The sequence below is a fragment of the Telmatherina bonti genome, assembly GCF_933228915.1.
Source record: "Telmatherina bonti genome assembly, chromosome: 6".
In the NCBI taxonomy this organism is placed as follows: Eukaryota; Metazoa; Chordata; class Actinopteri; order Atheriniformes; family Telmatherinidae; genus Telmatherina; species Telmatherina bonti.
Genome location: NC_136624.1, coordinates 38,080,907 through 38,098,563, shown reverse-complemented (window position 1 = coordinate 38,098,563; position 17,657 = coordinate 38,080,907). Strand labels below are relative to the sequence as shown.

At 39.7% G+C, this 17,657-nt stretch overlaps 1 protein-coding gene across 1 annotated transcript; it reads left to right on the top strand.

The window, feature by feature from the left end:
- Positions 1-539: 539 nt before the first annotated feature.
- Positions 540-16,820, top strand: ell2 (elongation factor for RNA polymerase II 2; the record flags this gene model as incomplete). The annotated part of the gene is made up of 12 exons (XM_079242916.1): positions 540-713; positions 3,313-3,360; positions 4,279-4,403; positions 4,516-4,679; positions 8,518-8,777; positions 9,400-9,524; positions 11,579-11,648; positions 11,735-12,404; positions 13,934-13,997; positions 14,103-14,274; positions 14,920-14,964; positions 16,226-16,820. The coding sequence occupies 12 exons, from the start codon at positions 540-542 to the stop codon at positions 16,340-16,342; spliced, it is 2,034 nt and encodes a 677-aa protein (XP_079099042.1). The 3' UTR covers positions 16,343-16,820.
- Between the last annotated feature and the right edge of the window lie 837 nt (positions 16,821-17,657).

The following is a 17,657-nucleotide window of genomic DNA, read 5'->3' as shown; positions in this document are numbered from 1 at the left end:
TTTGAAGAGTTTAAGTCTTGTAGTTTTTTTTTTTCTCAGGACCTGGTCTAATATGGTCCAGATGCCCAACATTTCATAAAATTAGCCTAATTTGCATTTTCACAAATAGAATAAAAGTTTCACAAATCAGAAACGACATTTTCTTGTATCTGCATAGTATGTAGAATATTTCAGTCCAGTTTTGAAGAGTCTTGTAGTTTTTTTCTAAGGACCTGGTCTAATATGGTTCCAGATGCCAAAAATTTCATAAAATTAGCCTAATTTGATTTTCACAAATAGAAAAAAGGTTTCACAAATCAAAAACTGCATTTTCTTGAATCTGCATAGTATGTAGAATATTTCAGTGCAGTTTTGAAGAGTCTAAGTCTTGTAGTTTTTTGTCAGGACCTGGTCTAATGTAGTCTAGTTTTCAAAAAAAAAATTCAGTGGAATTGCCCTTTACACATATAACGACTCGGAAGCTAACTTCAGCCCCGTCCTGCAGGCGGTGCAGGCGGTGTAATCCCTCCCAGCAGCGTCGCAGGGAGCCCGGCTGCTAAATGTTGCTGCTTCACAGGGACGATGGTGGAGGGCTGGTAAACATGGCGGTTCTCTCCCAGGATGGGAGGTACGGATTAAATTGTGGCCAACAGAGCGCAGAAAGAGTCACCGTATTACACGTCAAATTGACCGAAACTGCGCTGAGAGCAATAGAAAGCTACCAGAACTGTACGGTGAGTGGATTATAAATTAATTTCAGTCGAAAAAGAGGCAGAAGTCCGGCGCTTGTCTCAGCCAGGAAGCTGCCACGCAGAGCTAAAGCTGCTAATTTAGCTAAACTGTTCACAGAGAGACTTTCTGCTTGTTTTTTTTTTTTTTTTAACCTTTTTATTTTAATCTCGTTTAAATAAAAGTCTAATGGAGATAAATGAGGGTTCTGTTACTTGTTCTGACCTGGTTTTAAGAGCTGACATGTGATTATTAACTTAGAAAAGTTGCTAGTTAAGTTAGAAAGTGTTAGCTCTGCTTTGGTATAAAACCACCCTATGCTGGTCACTAACTCCCTTTTTCCCTCTTCTAACCAGCTAACTAAGTTTAGTTATAGGGACATCAGCAGCTTCATAGCCAGCAATAGGCTGGTTACAAAGCAACTTTTACTGGACACTTTTAAAGCTTTCATCTTCAACATATGTGTGTTAGAGACATGGTGGAAATGTTATTGAAACCTGTTGAAACTGTATTTTAAGTTTTGTCTTTCTCCAAACATGTCGGTGACTAGTCGTCTTACGGTTACATGTTTCAGTTAGTTGGGAAAACTAACACCGCAACCTCTTTTCTTTTTATAGCTGTTTAACCCAATTATACAAACTCTCAATCAAATGAGCTCTTAAAAGGATTATTTATGAACAGATTTGCCTTTTTTTTTCCACACATCCACATCAGTTAGCTGAAGAAGTTTATACAATGACTCAGTGCTATCCTGCTGAATGCAAATTGTTTGTGCACTTTAATAAACTTCTCAAACAAATATACAGCTTCATGCCAGAGTGTCATGGAGCTTCTGTCAAGCAAGCTGAGTTTGCTATATGGTGCTGCATACCTGCACAGATTAAATGGAACTAGTTAATCTTAAACTGTTCAGGTGACGTAATCATGTTGAGGTGAACGCAGGTGAACTAATCTGAAGAAGCCTCAGCAGTCTTGCAGTTGCAGACGCCTGGATCCAAGTTACCTGACTTAAACTCGACCAGGTTGCCAACATGTTTTCAGTTACATAACACAGGTCCTCCCTGGGGATCAGTGCACTTAGCTTGGGCCTGTGCTGTTCAGAGGTCTCTGTGATTGCTTTTGTGGTGTTTTTATGGCGTTTATGTATGTCGCATACAAAAAACTTTGGCTCTGTGTCAGCCCTGTTGGGTTGCTTTTAGAAAAACTTGTTAGAAATATAGGAAAAAAGTTGATGATGGACAGATTAAATGTAAAGATTGGTTGCCTTTGTCATTATAATCTCATCTGGCGCTGCAGTGGAATAGCATTATTTTATTTATTTATTATTGAAGCTCATTTATTGTCTATCAGGAACAAAAAGCTGCTGTTTAATACACTAAAACTAAATACCCTTCCTTTTTAAGTTTGGGTTGCATGTGAAACTTATTACCAGCTGTTTGTTTATTTTTACTCAAGCAAACAAACATGTACACACTGTTGAGTAAATGTGAAGTTAAGCAAATGTGTCACTTTTGTGATTATCATTTTACAGTAGACTCTTATCTTGAGTAGAGAGTACATTGTATCTGCATGTCTGTCACTTGCTGTTGAAATTGGCATGATCAATAATAAAAATTTTAAAAAATAACTTTTTTAACCAGGAAAGGCTCCACTTTCACAGATGATTCCCTGATTGCTGTCTGTTCGGACTGCATTATCGCCAAGTTGAAGGAATTCTTTTGTAACAGCTCATGCTGCGACCTTATTGGGTGTGTTGGTCAGTTCACTGCGCTGAACGGCAGCCTGCCATCTCTTGCTGACTGAGCAGCCAAAACTGCCTGCTTTTTGTTTCTCTCCCTCTCAGTAATGTGTGTTGTAGCCGAACCAGTCATGGAACTATGGAAGCTGGCTATCTTTGTCTTTCTGTGGTGATGTGAAATGTGATCAGAACTGTGTGTGAGTGGGGGAGGGAGTCTGCAGCTCAGACTAGCTTAGCTTTTACGACCAGGACGTGCTCTGTCCTATAAAATTATGTACTTTATCCTGGAATGATTCCTTTTCAGTTTGACCAGCACTGAAGAATGGCTTTTGTAGATTAAATGCATTCTACTGCAACCAGTTGATGCAGTGTTTCTGGCTAACTGGTTCTTCTGTGTGCTCAGGCTATGTGAAGAAACTGGGACTTTTGTGCGTTTCTATCCTAACCAACTATACACTGCTCCAGAGCAGCCACTGCATATTTGTGGCAACCGGCTACATTTCAAGTTGACACTGACAAGTGTACATTAAACAAGAATTCTTTATGAATACTTTGCATCTGACACATTCATATTCTTGGTGTTGTAGGGTAATAGTTGCTGTTTTCCTTCTTTTGCATAAAGATTGCAGATACAACTTGCCACCTCCTGGGTGCTTAAGTCTCTTAAAACTCTTTTTTTTAGTTTTACTTTAAATGCTTTAGGTAAATATTCCAACATATTATGGACGTTTTAGACCAATAAAGTTGGATTTAAATGCTTTTTTTGTGACCCACCCATCTGGTTTTAACTCCAAATTATTGGTTTAAAATGATTTTAAATTTAGTTGCTAATATTTTCATCTGTATTCTGTCGCTTAATTTTTCAGAATGTACCTTCTTTGCGGCCTACAATACAATTCAAGGGACTCCAAGGGGTAAGTACGCTGTTTTGTTCTTTTCTTACCCCTTCTTAAGATGTCCATAACATGAATTGGAAAGTTTATTTCAGTATAAGTCCAATAAAATAAAACACACAAAAAATAAAAGTAAAAAAAGAATAGAACCAACAAAACCAGACTTGAAAAGGAGTGGGCAGAAGTAAAAAAAAAAAAAAAAAAAAAAAAAAAAGAAAAGCTTATTAAACCCCACCACTTTGCCATCAGTTGTGATTCATATACACATACATACATGTGTTAAATATTATTTCCAAATTTTTAACTGTTCTTTACATCTGTACAAAAAGAAAGAGACAAATAAACAAACAACAACAAAAATATATACAGCATTGTCAGGGACTCTTGCTAAATATTAACTCTCTTCTGCAGCCATGTACCTGGCAAATATTATGTTTTTATACAGTTTTTTTTTAAATTGTACATTATCTCATGTTTTAAGCTTAAAACTGGAAGAAATTATACGATGCTGCAGTTTTCCCAGTTTTAAGCCTCAGACCCTGCAGATTGCATTCTTCTTTCTTCCTCATTTTAAATTAATAATAATAATAATAATAATAATAATAATAAAAAAAATCAGTGGTGATCTAATGAACAGATTCTGCAGGGTTCAGTGGAAAACCCACAATTTAGGCCCTTTTTTTTTTTTTTTTTCCTGTTTTAAGTCTGGTGCAGTAAAAATATGTAAAGCATGCAGGACAAGCTCCAGGATTTGGAAATCCAGTGCTGGTTGAACCAGAGTGTCTTAAAACTGAAGCATTTACATTACCTTTTAGATGCTTCAAAGATTGATAATCATCCTTAATTTTGTAGATCTTACTGCCTCATGCTAAAGTTCATGATTGAATTATGAAAGTTGTGATTATAAATCCTCAGTTTTCTGTCCAAATAACTTTACAGCGCATTAAAATCCCCAAGACCGACGCCTCCTCGGACAACTTCCACAATTTTGATTTCTACCTGTCTAATGTGGGCAAAGACAACCCTCAGGGAAGCTTTGAGTGCATCCGCCAGTATGCGTCAAGGTAATAATAATCACCGTTCAGCTGAATCAACTGTTGCTGTCTTACTACACGTTGCTGGAAGGTAATCCCTCTCTGCCTTGCATTTCTCTCTCATACTCCTCTTTGTCTCCAGCTCTGGGGCCTCACACCTGGCATTGTTGGCGACGGTACAGGACAAGGTCACAGTGTGCGCCACCAATGACTCGTACCAGGTGACCCGGGAACGTATGACCCAGGCTGTAGAGGACACACGTGAGCGTGGGACCAAAGTCATCAAGCCTGGGGGCCGGTACAGAGGTAAGGCCCCCACTTTGCCTTTCTGCAGCAGCTACTGGTTTCCCAAAGTCCACCGTGATATTATATCCTAACAGCTCCCCTTTAACCTTAAGAGATATGTGTCTTTAATGAGGCTGAATAGATGGAAGCTGACTGCCAAACTCTGTTAAAAGTCACTATTATAACTGGCTAAAATATTATTTTCTTTCCCACTAGGAGTCTGACAACAAAAGCTGCTAGTGGATTTGGTAGTTTATTTATTTGAACAATATTGTTTAAAAAAAATGGATGGAAAAATAATATTTAAATTTTTCTTCAGCTGACAACAGCAAAAATAGATGTTTGAAATCAAACTATTTGGTGACTTTATATGTCAAAGTGGTTGAGCTGCATATGTTTTTATAATGTATATTAACTTAAATGTCAGTATTTCTGATGTGCTTCTATTGCTGTTAATCCTGTTTATGGGGAATAATATCACCAATAAACTGTACAGAATAATAACAGATTTTCTTGACTGGGTTAGTCATGTTTCCCAATCAGAAAGGTTATTAAAGAAAAGTTAAATTTTGATGCAGTTTGTTTATTTCAGGGGATAAATGTCTGCAAAATACCTAGACTTTGCTTGTGTAGCAATAAATAGTTTTGACTTTACCAGCATTTTGACATTTTCTTGGAAAAAAGTATCTAATATGAAGAAAGGAGCGTAACCCTGTCAGACCTTCACAGTTACTGTGTGATAGTTTAAACACAATTATTTAACATATTTGTTTGTCTTTTCATTATAATTTTCTCTCATTTTAAAAAGGCAGAGGAAACATTCTCCCATAGAAACATATATGTTCCAGTATTTAATTACAGACGTAGAAATATTGTTATAACTGCTCCTAAAACTGATAGAAACATTTACTTCATTTTAAATATGTAAGATAGTTGACTTTTTTTTTTTTTTTTTTTTTTTAAAGTCGGGACGCTATAAGTTAGGTGTCACCAATATTTTCACTCGTAAAATATAAGAAAAGAAACCATCCTGTTTTTACTCCTTCCCATCTGTGTAAACAATGGCCACGTTTACATGGGAATTTTAATTCCAAACAAGTTAATTCTGCTTTACCCTGGTGAAAATTGGCCGTGTAAACACCTAATTCCGATTGCAAAAGTCAAAACATAATTAGGCTTAATTCCACTCTAAGTTAATTCTGCTCGTTATTTTGTCCCATTCTGATGACGCAGATATTCCCCATGTTGTTTTGCCTCCCATGCTCTTATTTCCTCCTCCTCCTAAGTAAAACCGTAGTATACTCGTGTCGAGCTGCTGCTTCAAAATTATTATCAAAATAAAGGTGATTATTAACGGTTAAAATAGCAGAAATAACGGTTGTTATTTATGAATTGGCTTGAAATGATGTTGATGTAAAGTTCCCTGTGACAACATTGTTGTGAAGTGGCGCTACACAAATAAAGCTGAATTGAATTGAATTATTATGTGGCAGGGCTGTGACAATATGCTTGTCCCGATTCAATTCAGATTATTTCGATTTAAATTCCGATTCTCACAATTTTTTGATATTGCTGATTTTTGTAGATTAAAAACAAAAAAATTTATGAAATTTTTTTTTTTTTTGCTCATCTTTTTTTCTTGATTTTAAATAGGAAAAACAACCCAGTTGCCAGACCATCATTCTGCTGCTATAATGCCCAAGAAGACAAGTAAAAAGATCAATAAAAACAATAAAAAATGACTAAAATTTCATAATGGATCTTTATTTATTTGGGAAAAAATGAATTCAACAAAAAAAAACAATCTATTTTACAATTGTGAAAGAAAAAAATCCAGATTTTTTTATTTTTTTATTCGATTTTCTCATCCCTATTATGTAATTTCCCAAAACCAAGTAGCAGGAAGCAAACTTTATTTACGGTCAACGTCAATAAGTCACCTCCACGACTGTCCAATCAGAACCCTTCCCAACCCGCCAATCTAAGGCAAAATTAATAAGGACGTGTTTCATGTAAACTTATTATTTCCGTATAAACTCATAGGAAAATAATGTTCATTCTGAGTGATTTAATACAGAATTAAAAAACAACATGTAACCGTACCACCTGTCTGAATGAGCCATTAAGGTTTGTACCTCTGACTATTAATCAGAGTTTCACCAAACAATGTAGACCTGCCTGTTAGCTGCTATTGGCGTTACCTTACAGACTGCTAATGCTAAGCAGAGAAAGCCAAAAGCGCCGTTGTTGGCTGCAAACACAAGTCATAATTCATCCCAAACAAATATTCCATGGATGAATGTTAGACGGCGGTGTGACATCTCAGTATAAAGCTGCTGTAAGTTTGGATTGTGTCTCCATGAAACTGTCGAGGGGTACCCAGTCTTACATTTTCTTCAGTGTCAGAGTTTTGAAAGACATTTTGCAGGTTTGTTGAAGAACAAGCTGTCAGTACACACTTATTTTTTTAATGATGACTTGGTATAAACAGAGACAGCAGTCATACGTTTGACCTACTCCTGTTGTTTTGCTGTTGTATTACAGGCAGATCTGTTGTGGCAGAACACGCAACTAAAACACAGATTTTCACTTAAAATAGATTTTTATGGATAAAAAACTTGTGGTGGACTAAATGTTTTACTGGTGTATGTTTACTGGAGCCTTGCTGATGGTTTTGTTCCATTGTAGTCCAGGACGGCTTCATAGGTAGACAGCCTTGAATGATAGACATCATTCAGATCTCAAGAAGCTTTACCAGTAAAGGGAGACTGAACAAAATACATTTTCATTTGTCGTGTCACCACCCAGCATATCAAGACCAGAGAAAACAGTCTTATTTTATTCATTAGGAAACATATTTCTTCTCTTACACACGTAATCGATGCATTTAGAGCAGCTACAGGAATTTAAACAAGTTTGAATGATCTGTGAGGTATGTGGAGCTGGCACTTGGAATGCAAACTCAGTTTCATTTACTTGTTTTAAAAGGCGTACAGTACATTCCTTGTAATGTAGCCTTGGGGCTACATTAGCATACAGACAGAAACTGGAAAATGAGAGTAACCTATAGACATAGAGGTGGGTCAGGAACTATAAGCACCTGGCTTGACGTTTGCTCCACATTGACTAAACTTAAAGAGGAATCGTGGCTTGTAGCATTAAAATAAAATGACTATAACTGTCTATCTTATGTGTTTCATTGTTTGTAATGAATAAGTTTCAGTGTTTCGACCAGTGTCTTTATAAATGCTGCTGTGGCATTTGGTGTAGATTATTAAACTCTGTATAGAATGATGCAAGGATCAAACTTTCTTCCAGGCGGCACGCTTTCTTTTCGTCTGTTAGATAACAGCGAGAGCTCGCTTTGTCACTAGTCTGCTTTTTGGCAAGAAGGAGGGAGAGTTTTCCTCTTCCTCCCTCAAACCTTAATCTCTTAAAGAGCCTTAGAATTTCATAACAGCGACTGAGAAGTATAGAGGAATGTAGAAGCAACCTGGTAAAGCAGCGGCCCAGTGTCTTAAGTCTTCATTATACTTTAACACTTTCCTATCTGTGATCCAAACTCCTTTCAAATAATAGCTCAGATTTCTGTGGTTTAGATTATCTGCATGTTGCGTCACCATTTTGAGATCATTTTGTCTCAAACTGAAACTCTGAAGATAAATCCAATAACAAAAATCAGGTAGATGCTTCTTTAGATTTGTACGTTTATGTAAGAGCATCAGTCCTGGTTAGTGTAGCTGACATTGAACAGACAGGAATATATGAAGGTTCAGCTGTGGAAGACTCATAATATGTTGAAACCTCTTCCAAAAAAAGTTACTTAACATTGTTTTTATTTATTTTTCATTTGTTTTAGGAAAGCAAGTGCATACTCGCAAGCCTGCGCTGTCGGCTCCGGATATAGTTCCAGAGCGCAAACGATCCACACCTATCAACCCAGCCAACACGATACGCAAGTGCCTTTCCAGTAACCCCGTGTCACAGAGGTCGCTCCGGGACCGCATCATTCACCTGCTGGCGCTGAAGTCTTACAAAAAGCTGGAAATGCTTGGCCGTTTGCAGCGGGACGGTATCAACCAAAAGGACCGAAACTCACTGGGGACCACCTTGCAACAAGTAATACTGGACTTAAAATGGAGTTAATCACAACCTGGGTTACAGAAATGTCTAGTATCCATCCATTTTCTATACCACTCATTTCACCGAAAGGTTGCAGGGAAGCTGGAGCCTGTCGCAGCAGTTAGGCAGACGAGAAGCAACGTTCTGGACAGGTTGCCAGGTTATCACAGGGCCAATGCAGAGACACAAAACCAGTCACATTCACTTCTAACTAGAATTTATAGTTATCAGTTTCTTAGGACTGGGGGGGGGCAGAGTTCCTGGAAACAAACCACACAAACACGGGGAGTACATGCAAGTGCTGCACAGACAGGCCACTGTTTGAACCCCTCTCCAGCCAGTAACCAGACCACTCAGCGCCATAAGTGGCCTTCAAGTGTCTAACTTGACCCAGAGATAATTCACCCCCGTTCAACATGAGATGGAAGTGTGCTCATCTGCCTGAGGAAATCCCGTCTGAGAATAAAGGCTTCATTGATGAGAAACTAATGCATAGATTGCTAAAACTTTGCATGTACAGATGGCCGGCACAGGAAATGTGAACTTTCTGAACATGTCGTTTAGGTTTCATACTGTCATAGTTGAACTTTGAAACTCTACATATGTCTCTTCTGAACAGGTGGCAAACCTCAACCCCAAAGACAACACATACTCGCTGAAAGACTTTATTTATCGTGATGTCCAGCGAGACTGGCCTGGCTACTCTGAAGATGAGAAGACCCAGGTTGACCGGATCCTCGCTCGGTATGACTTCTGTATTTCTGGAATTTCTTTATGATGGGCAGTAAAATGCAGAATGAAATGCAGGGAGGCAGACCCTCAGCTGTTCCTCAGGTTGAACTGAAGCATGCTTCTGCAGGGAGGCAGACCCTCAGGTTGAACTGAAGCATGCTTCTGCAGGGAGGCAGACCCTCAGGTTGAACTGAAGCATGCTTCTGCAGGGAGGCAGACCCTCAGGTTGAACTGAAGCATGCTTCTGCAGGGAGGCAGACCTTTAGCTGTTCCTCAGGTTGAACTGAAGCATGCTTCTGCAGGGAGGCAGACCCTCAGGTTGAACTGAAGCATGCTTCTGCAGGGAGGCAGACCCTCAGCTGTTCCTCAGGTTGAACTGAAGCATGCTTCTGCAGGGAGGCAGACCCTCAGGTTGAACTGAAGCATGCTTCTGCAGGGAGGCAGACCCTCAGGTTGAACTGAAGCATGCTTCTGCAGGGAGGCAGACCCTCAGGTTGAACTGAAGCATGCTTCTGCAGTCATAAGGCACGAGCCTCCAGACGACCAACACACGGCCCCATTCAGATTTTCCAGCAACGCTCTGATCTTAAAGACAAACATACTTGGAACAACTAAAGCATTTGTGTTTTTGATGTATTAACTACTTGAGATGCATTTAATATTGCTGTGGAGCAACTAACCTGAAAACACAACAAATGCAAAATATGTTTAATAAAACGTCTCAAGTGAGCAGTTCAAACTGTGTTAATTTAAAGTCTTACAGCCTGCATTACATTTCAGGTGCTCAACTAAACTGTAAAACTTCCAGAAAATGTTCATTTTCCATATCAAAGTCAGACAGCAGAGCCCGGCAGATGACCCTTTCCATGAAGGCGCTCTTGTGCTCATTCCACTGTTGATATGATGGTACCTAGTTATCAGGCTCACATCTGATCTAATTCCATTAATGTAAACTAGAAGCTCCTCCCGATGGTACGGTCAGACTGTCGTTTTCTCAATCTCTCAAGCTTTTTTTTTATTTAAAAGCATTAAATGGACTTTCCCAGCAACAACACTTTAGTCATAACCCCAGTAGGGAATGCACTTCATTGCAGGACTGGTTTTAGCAGCAGAGTGAGGTGTTTTTTAGGGTATTTTATCAATGCAGGTAGATTTGTGCTGTCTTCAAAAACATAACGGCACATAGACTTCAGAGTTGAGCCATCCATCCATGAGTTGGTCAAAATTAGCTCATACCAGGATGGACTAACAAAGTATTTCATTAAAAACAGGATTAAACAAAGACTGGGATTCAGAAGATGTTGAAGTGAAAAGCAACAACATGTAAACTGGAGCATCTGTATTCTTCCAGCACTTCGTTTCATGTCATCACAGAACAGATCTGTCTTCATTTTGACTTGTTCAGTTCAGAAAAGCTAAAGCACAACAAACACCCGTCAGCAGTCTGCAGCTTTTTTCTTTTTTTTTTTTTTTTAAAACAGATTTTTTAGACTGGTTTTGTGTTGGAGCATGGAGGTGTGTTTTAGTGCACCGTTTCTCAAATAGGGGTTCAAATACGCGTTCAAGGCATTCTAGGGGGTACGTGAAATGTTTTGACATGTTTTCTTTAAAACATCCTTAAACAAAATAATATAAATATACTATCATATAAATATTTAGTATATTTAATCTAATGTAAGTATACAATCATTAACTGAATTTACATATAGATTTACACCGTTTCATTCCTCCTAAAATCCCACATTCCAACATGATTTCAAGCCCGTCCGTCATGAGCCAAATCAATTTGTCAGTCACTGTCGCCTTGACAACGCAAACAATGCGTCGTAGATATTTCCATTGTTTTGCACGGTTAAAAGTTTAATAAACCAAACATAAATGACAAAGTTCTGTATCTCATGTTTTTTCTTGCAGTGTTTTGGGGGTATGAGGCTGAAGGAAAAAAAAAAAAATTTTTAACAAGCGGTACTGTGTTGTAAAAAGGTTGAGAACCGCTGCTTCAGTGAAAACCAGTTCTGATTCAGACTCGCCTTCCCTCTAACAGCAATCTTTCTTCACCTTCACAGCAAATTAGGTCTTTCAGTCGAGATGGCCACAAATACCTCTCCCAAAGAAAGCGTCCCCACATCCCCTCAGGTATTTACACAAACACACACACTCCCACAGACACACACCGTCGTTGTGTTGATGTCGTGTTTGTTACTGTGTGTGTTTTCATTCAGAAGCGCCAGCCCGACTTTGACTTCATTGATCCTTTGGCTCCTAAGAAAGCTCGCATCTCTCACCTCAGCAACCGAGGAGCAGCTGCATCTTCATCCTCCTCTGACCGCCGCGATGAAGACGGCACACCCAGCTGTAAACGCTCGTCCCTTCCCCTCCATGTTACCTCAGGCCCTCCTACTCATCTCCCCATCTCCTCCCACCCTCCTGCACCCTCTCACCAGCAGCCCAGCCCAGCCTCCAACTCCAACTCGCCGAGCACCCCGGAGGGCTGTGGCACCCAGGACCTGCCCATGGACCAGAGTTCTTCCTGTAGAGATCCTTCACCCAGCCCCTTTTCCTCTGACAGGACCCTGCAGGACCGCTATCAGCACGCTGTCCCAAGACCAGCCCCCTCCCCCAGCCCTCCTCCTTGCACCTCTCTCACCGTTACCTCCACCGTCATCACCAGCCCCCCCCTATCCAGCAATACAAATAAAAAGTTCAAAAAGAAATCCAAGAAGCACAAAGACAAGGATCGAGAGAAGGACAAGGGGAAAGGAGCAGAAAGATCCAGCAGAAACCCCCCCATCGCAGCGGAGCCGACTGAGGCGAGTCGAAGAGCCAGAAAGAAGCGCAGTGCTGAGGACGAGACTGGAGACGTTCTGGACAAATATTCTCACAAACAACAAGGTACGTCTCCAGGATGCCTTCCCTTCTGCGGGTGCAGAGGGGAGGGAATCACACGCACAGAAAATTCAGCCGTTTTCTACATTGACTCATTTCCGATGCAGTAAATGTCCCTTTTTCTCATCTTTTTCTTCTTTGAATGTAATTTAAAATGTATTCATGTCCCACTTCTTTTCTTCTGGGAGCACGTTGTCTTACTGGGCGAGAAAACACTGAATATTTTAGTCTTGTGTAACTTATTAATATGGAAATGCATTTCTGCCACCAGCATACAGCTGCAGCAAATTCACAAACTGATAAACATCAGTTTGTCTCTGATCCATGAAATGGTTGATTTGTCAGAATATCCAATCATCTTTTTCTTTTGATGGTTTTCTGATTCTTAGGAAAGACTCCACAACGTTCCAGTGGGACTTGTTTTCCCACAAACTTTTGTTCCTTTCTGAGCCTTTCTTTTACAGCTTTGAAAGGTCTGAATGGCAGCAAGAAAGTCCTAAACTGTGATATTTTCAACCTATTTCTACTTTTCATGAAGTTCTTCTCCGGAAAAGTTGTTTTTAATATGCACCAAACACATTTAAGCTTGTTCCATCCTCCAGGAGAAGCAAGAACAAGAAAAAACTTCTTCTTCTTCGGGGGGGGCGATGTCTGCTTTATGTGCAATGAACCCGGTTGTTACCTCCACCAAGGAGGTTATGTTTTTCCCGGTGTCTTTGTGCTCAAGATAACTCAAAATATTACAGATGGATTTTTATAAAAATTTCAAGAGTTGTTGGAAATGTGAAAATGAAGTACTGATTAAATTCTGGTGGTGATCCGGATCACCGTTTGGATCCAGGAATGTTTTAAAAGGATTCTTTAACATTGTGCTTGGTGGAGGTTTCCGCTCTCCGAGTGCTTTTCTAGTTTCATATTTAACCAGCAACTTCGTCCACGCCTGTGTTAACCACGCCCACCTCACATGTCCGACCAATCACACGATACTTCTCGGAGCCCCTCAAGAAAAAAGTTCTGTCGGCCCGGTGTGTCGAGAACCGTCTTCAAACACGTCCGCAGGAACAAAATGACGTCACATAGAAACCAATTTCTTACTGCGTTCTCATTGGTACTTTTAGAGGGCGCTGTATTGTTACCGGGGCAGGTGAACACGTCACTGGTTGGGTAGATGTTTGGCCCGGAAGGTTTTTGACCGCAGAGCACGATTAGACGTGTATATGCAACAAGATTCTTGCAAAGGAACAAAGATTGATGAACCTCAAATCAAGCATCTGAGTGGAAGTCAATCACGTCGAAGCGGCGGTTCAAACCACTCTCCAGATATCTCAGTAGCTTAGTTTAGACTTAGCTCCTTCAAGTCATTTTCTTCTCGGAGTCTCGAGAACAAGAAGAAAGTTCTGGCTTCTCATGGAGGATGGAACCAGCTTTACTGTTGTTTCCAGTTTTATTAATATCTCTTCAGGAAGTCATGTTTGCCCATGTTTTCATTTTGTTTCAGTATCTGTGTGCTCCTCTTTGTCTCTCTGTCTCTCCAGACAAAGAGAAGCTGGTCCAGTCCACCGAATGCTCATCCAAAATTGAGACGCCTGACTATGTAGTGTGAGTAGTTTGGTTATTATTTATGGAGTGTGTTTCAGTTTTTTAGTGCCTGTTGTCACTGCTTTCAAAAAAAGAAAAATTAAAAGGTTCTGCTGTGTTTTACAGGAAGTACGCACCGCTGGTGTCCCTAGATCAGAGACAAAGCTACAAGGATGACTTCAACGCCGAGTATGATGAGTACCGCCAGTTGCACGCCCGTGTGGAGAGCATCACACGCCGCTTTACCCAGCTGGACGCCCAGTGTCGCAAGCTGGCGCCTGGCACCAAAGAACACCAGGTCATGTTTGAAAACACGCAGCGTATTCTGGGAAAAATAAAATCTCTCAGATAAGTCCTTACTCAGGCTTTGTGATTGTTCCTGTTAATGAAAGGATTATACATGTAAATAATATAACAAACAACACAACACTCCACACATTCCAGTGTTTGCCTGTCTGGTTTACTCCTGCAGAATCATAGTCGGCATTTCAACTAGAGTTGAGCTGCGAAGTATCAATTAAAACTCGTATACGAGTGTTTTTAAGGTTAAATGGCAGGATGCAGTTCACTGCACAATGAAGTTAACAACGGGTGTAATTATGTGTTTATTTATTTATTTAAGCCATCCAAGTTGTCTTGTCCTGCTCAACATGCATCTAAATAACAAATGCAGGATGAGTTGCGGCCCTCTCCAAATGTACAGCTTCTCATGTAAATGGATAAATTAGATGTAAAAGGAGGAAAAAATAAAGTGTATATTAAATACAAATGTGGAAATGTTCCTACAGTTCTGCACAACTAAGAAAAGTATTAACAGAAAAGTGCCACATTTTACTTTGTAGTTGTCTAATTTCAGTCAGTAAACCTGCGTTTTGATGAAAACTTACAGGTTTTACTAATGAAGCACCGACTGATAAAGTCTGTTTTATATTTTTGTTTACAGAAAGTGCAAGAAGAAGTCCTGAAAGAGTACAAGAAGATGAAACAAGTAGGTATTTGTAGAGGCTGTCACAGTGTTATGTACATGGTACCGTGTGTGTGTGTGTGTGTGTGTGTGTTTGTGTGTGTGTGTGTGTGTTTGTGTGTTTGTTTGTTTGTTTGTGTGTTTGTTTGTTTGCATGGCATTGCAGTTTCTATTACCCAAAATTTAACCTTGCAACTAAATGCATAACAGCTTTTGTCAGAGGGTTAATACTTCCAACTTACTTCTGAATTAGCTTCCAGCAGAAGACGAGGAGTCCCACAAATTTCTTCCCTCACTTGATCTAAATATTTATGTGCTCACACGGTTGGACAAGTTGGTCCATTAGCGTCTACCTTTTCCAGACAACGGATACACATTAATGACTTCATAAATCTGAAGTGACAGCACTCAGACACGGGTCACTTTTAATGTTCCTCGCAGCTTCATGCAGATGTACCCGCAGTGACGATACAGCAAGCCACAGAGTGTGTGTGATGTTTTTCAGACACGTGTGATACGGATGTATTGTGTGAGGTCATTGTGTGTATGTGTGTGTGTGTTTTAAACTACAGTTGTGCTCATATGTATTCATCCCCTTTCATTAAAGAAAAGGCTGAATTTACAACAGGAATTTACAAAAAGGAACAATAACTAAAAATTTACAAAAATATAATTTATAATTAATATAAGACAAAGTTTTTTCATTTAATTGAGTTGAAGAAAGAAAAAGAACAAAAAAAAACAAATGTGTCCTGGACAAATGAGAGACTTTTCTGTTGAACAGTGGGACAAAATACCTGTCAACAGGTGCAGAAGTCTGACTGAGAGGAACAGAAAACACCTGACTGGAGCGGAAACATTAAAGGATTGTTCAACTAAATATTACTTTATGACTGATGTAATATGTAATAAATTCTTATTTGTTTGCTTTAAAAAAAAAAAAAATTCTATTGAACCAGAATTAGAAAATAATGTCATGATTTTCATCAAATTTTTATTTACTGAAGTCAATTTCAGCTTATTTAACAGGCAGCTGTTTTTTGTTTTTTTTTTTCCTTTAATGAAAGGGTATGAATAAGTATGAATAAATATGAGCACAACTGTAAAAGTTGGTAATTGAGTGAAACTGCTTTTGCTTGTTTGGATCCTTTCCAGTCAGTTTGTGTTCAGCTCTGCTGAACGCAGATCGTTACCACAACCCGATCTGGCTTCATGTGATTTCTGTTGGGAATTTTACATTTTAGTATGTTTTTATTAATTTTTTTTGTTTTGTTTTGTTTTCCAGCACAACCCGAACTACCATGAAGAGAAACTACGCTGCGAGTATCTGCACAACAAACTGGCTCACATCAAGCGGCTAATAGCTGATTTCGACCAGCGCAGAGCCCAGGCTTGGTGCTGAGAGCGCAGCGCGCGGCATCTTCACTGATCAGTATTGTGAATGGAGTGTCAAACCAGGAGGGGAGTGACCAACTCGCGCTTATTTATTAACACCCCATCACTTCCTGCCTCTTGCAACTTCCTACCCTTTCCTGCTCCTCTCATCCTTCATTCCCTCCTTATTTTATGTTCTTTGATTCCACAGGCTTTTATTTTGTAGCCTGCAGTAGTGAAAATCTCACTTAGACTTTACTCCCTTTATTTGATTTCTCAATGTTTTTTTTTCTTTAAATATTTAGCTCCTGTGGAATTTAATACCAGTGGAAGGGGCCGCCTGCACGAGTACGAGGTTTGCTAAAAACCTCTACTCTAATTATTTTGAAGGACACTCTTCAGTATTTTTGAGCATCAAATAAAATATTAAGTTGTATTTAAGTAAAATAGAAAAAAAAAAAAAAGAGGGAGATCTATTTATTTTGAGACTCGTAGTTCAAGCAAGTCAGCAGATGATATATTTAATTTTTCTTAAACTGGGGGGGGGGGGGGGAGAGCGAAATTACCACAGGCCTTATGTGTTTTTGACTTTATGAAACCATTTTGCACACAGGATCCAAACGTCATCTCACCTGGAAAAGATATGTCTGCTGCCTCATTTCCTCTTTTCCAAAAAAAAACAACCAAAAAAAAAAACTGTACTGGAAAATGTTGTTTCAACCGATTTCTGCCGAGCGAAGAGGAAGGAAATGTGACGGCAAGGAGAAGCAACAGAATGTGTGCATGGCTTGTAAATTTAGTTGTCATGACAACAAGAGGTGGTGAGGTCAGGGTTAGGGGGCAATAAAGACCCACTGTGGGGGGGGGGGGGGGGGGGGGGGGGGGGGGGGGTGTATTCCTTGCATCATTTAATATGTAATGTTCACAGTGCCTTATGGCGTTTACATTCAGAAACATGTACCTGGACCACTTCTGGGCTCCACAGATTATGCAAAGGAACTACAACTGCCTAGAAACTCATGTATGCAAGTGTTTGTGACTGTGTGTGTGTGTGTGCGCACACACTCTCATGCAAATGTCAGACTGGAAGAGGAAGGAAGCGATATGTCTGAAAGGAGTGTTACAAAGTGCGTGATTGTTTGTATGGTTGTGAGTTATGTTGAGTAACAGGAGAAAATGAGAGATCTGAGGGGGACAAAGAAAGAAAAGAAGCTGCTAGTGTTTGACCAGCCAGGAAGCTCACCATCCACCTGGTTGGAGGAACAGAACCTGAAATGCAGAAGATCTTTATTTTTTTCCAGAGTGGATCTGATCTAGACCCTGGGAAGCGCTACAACCACCTC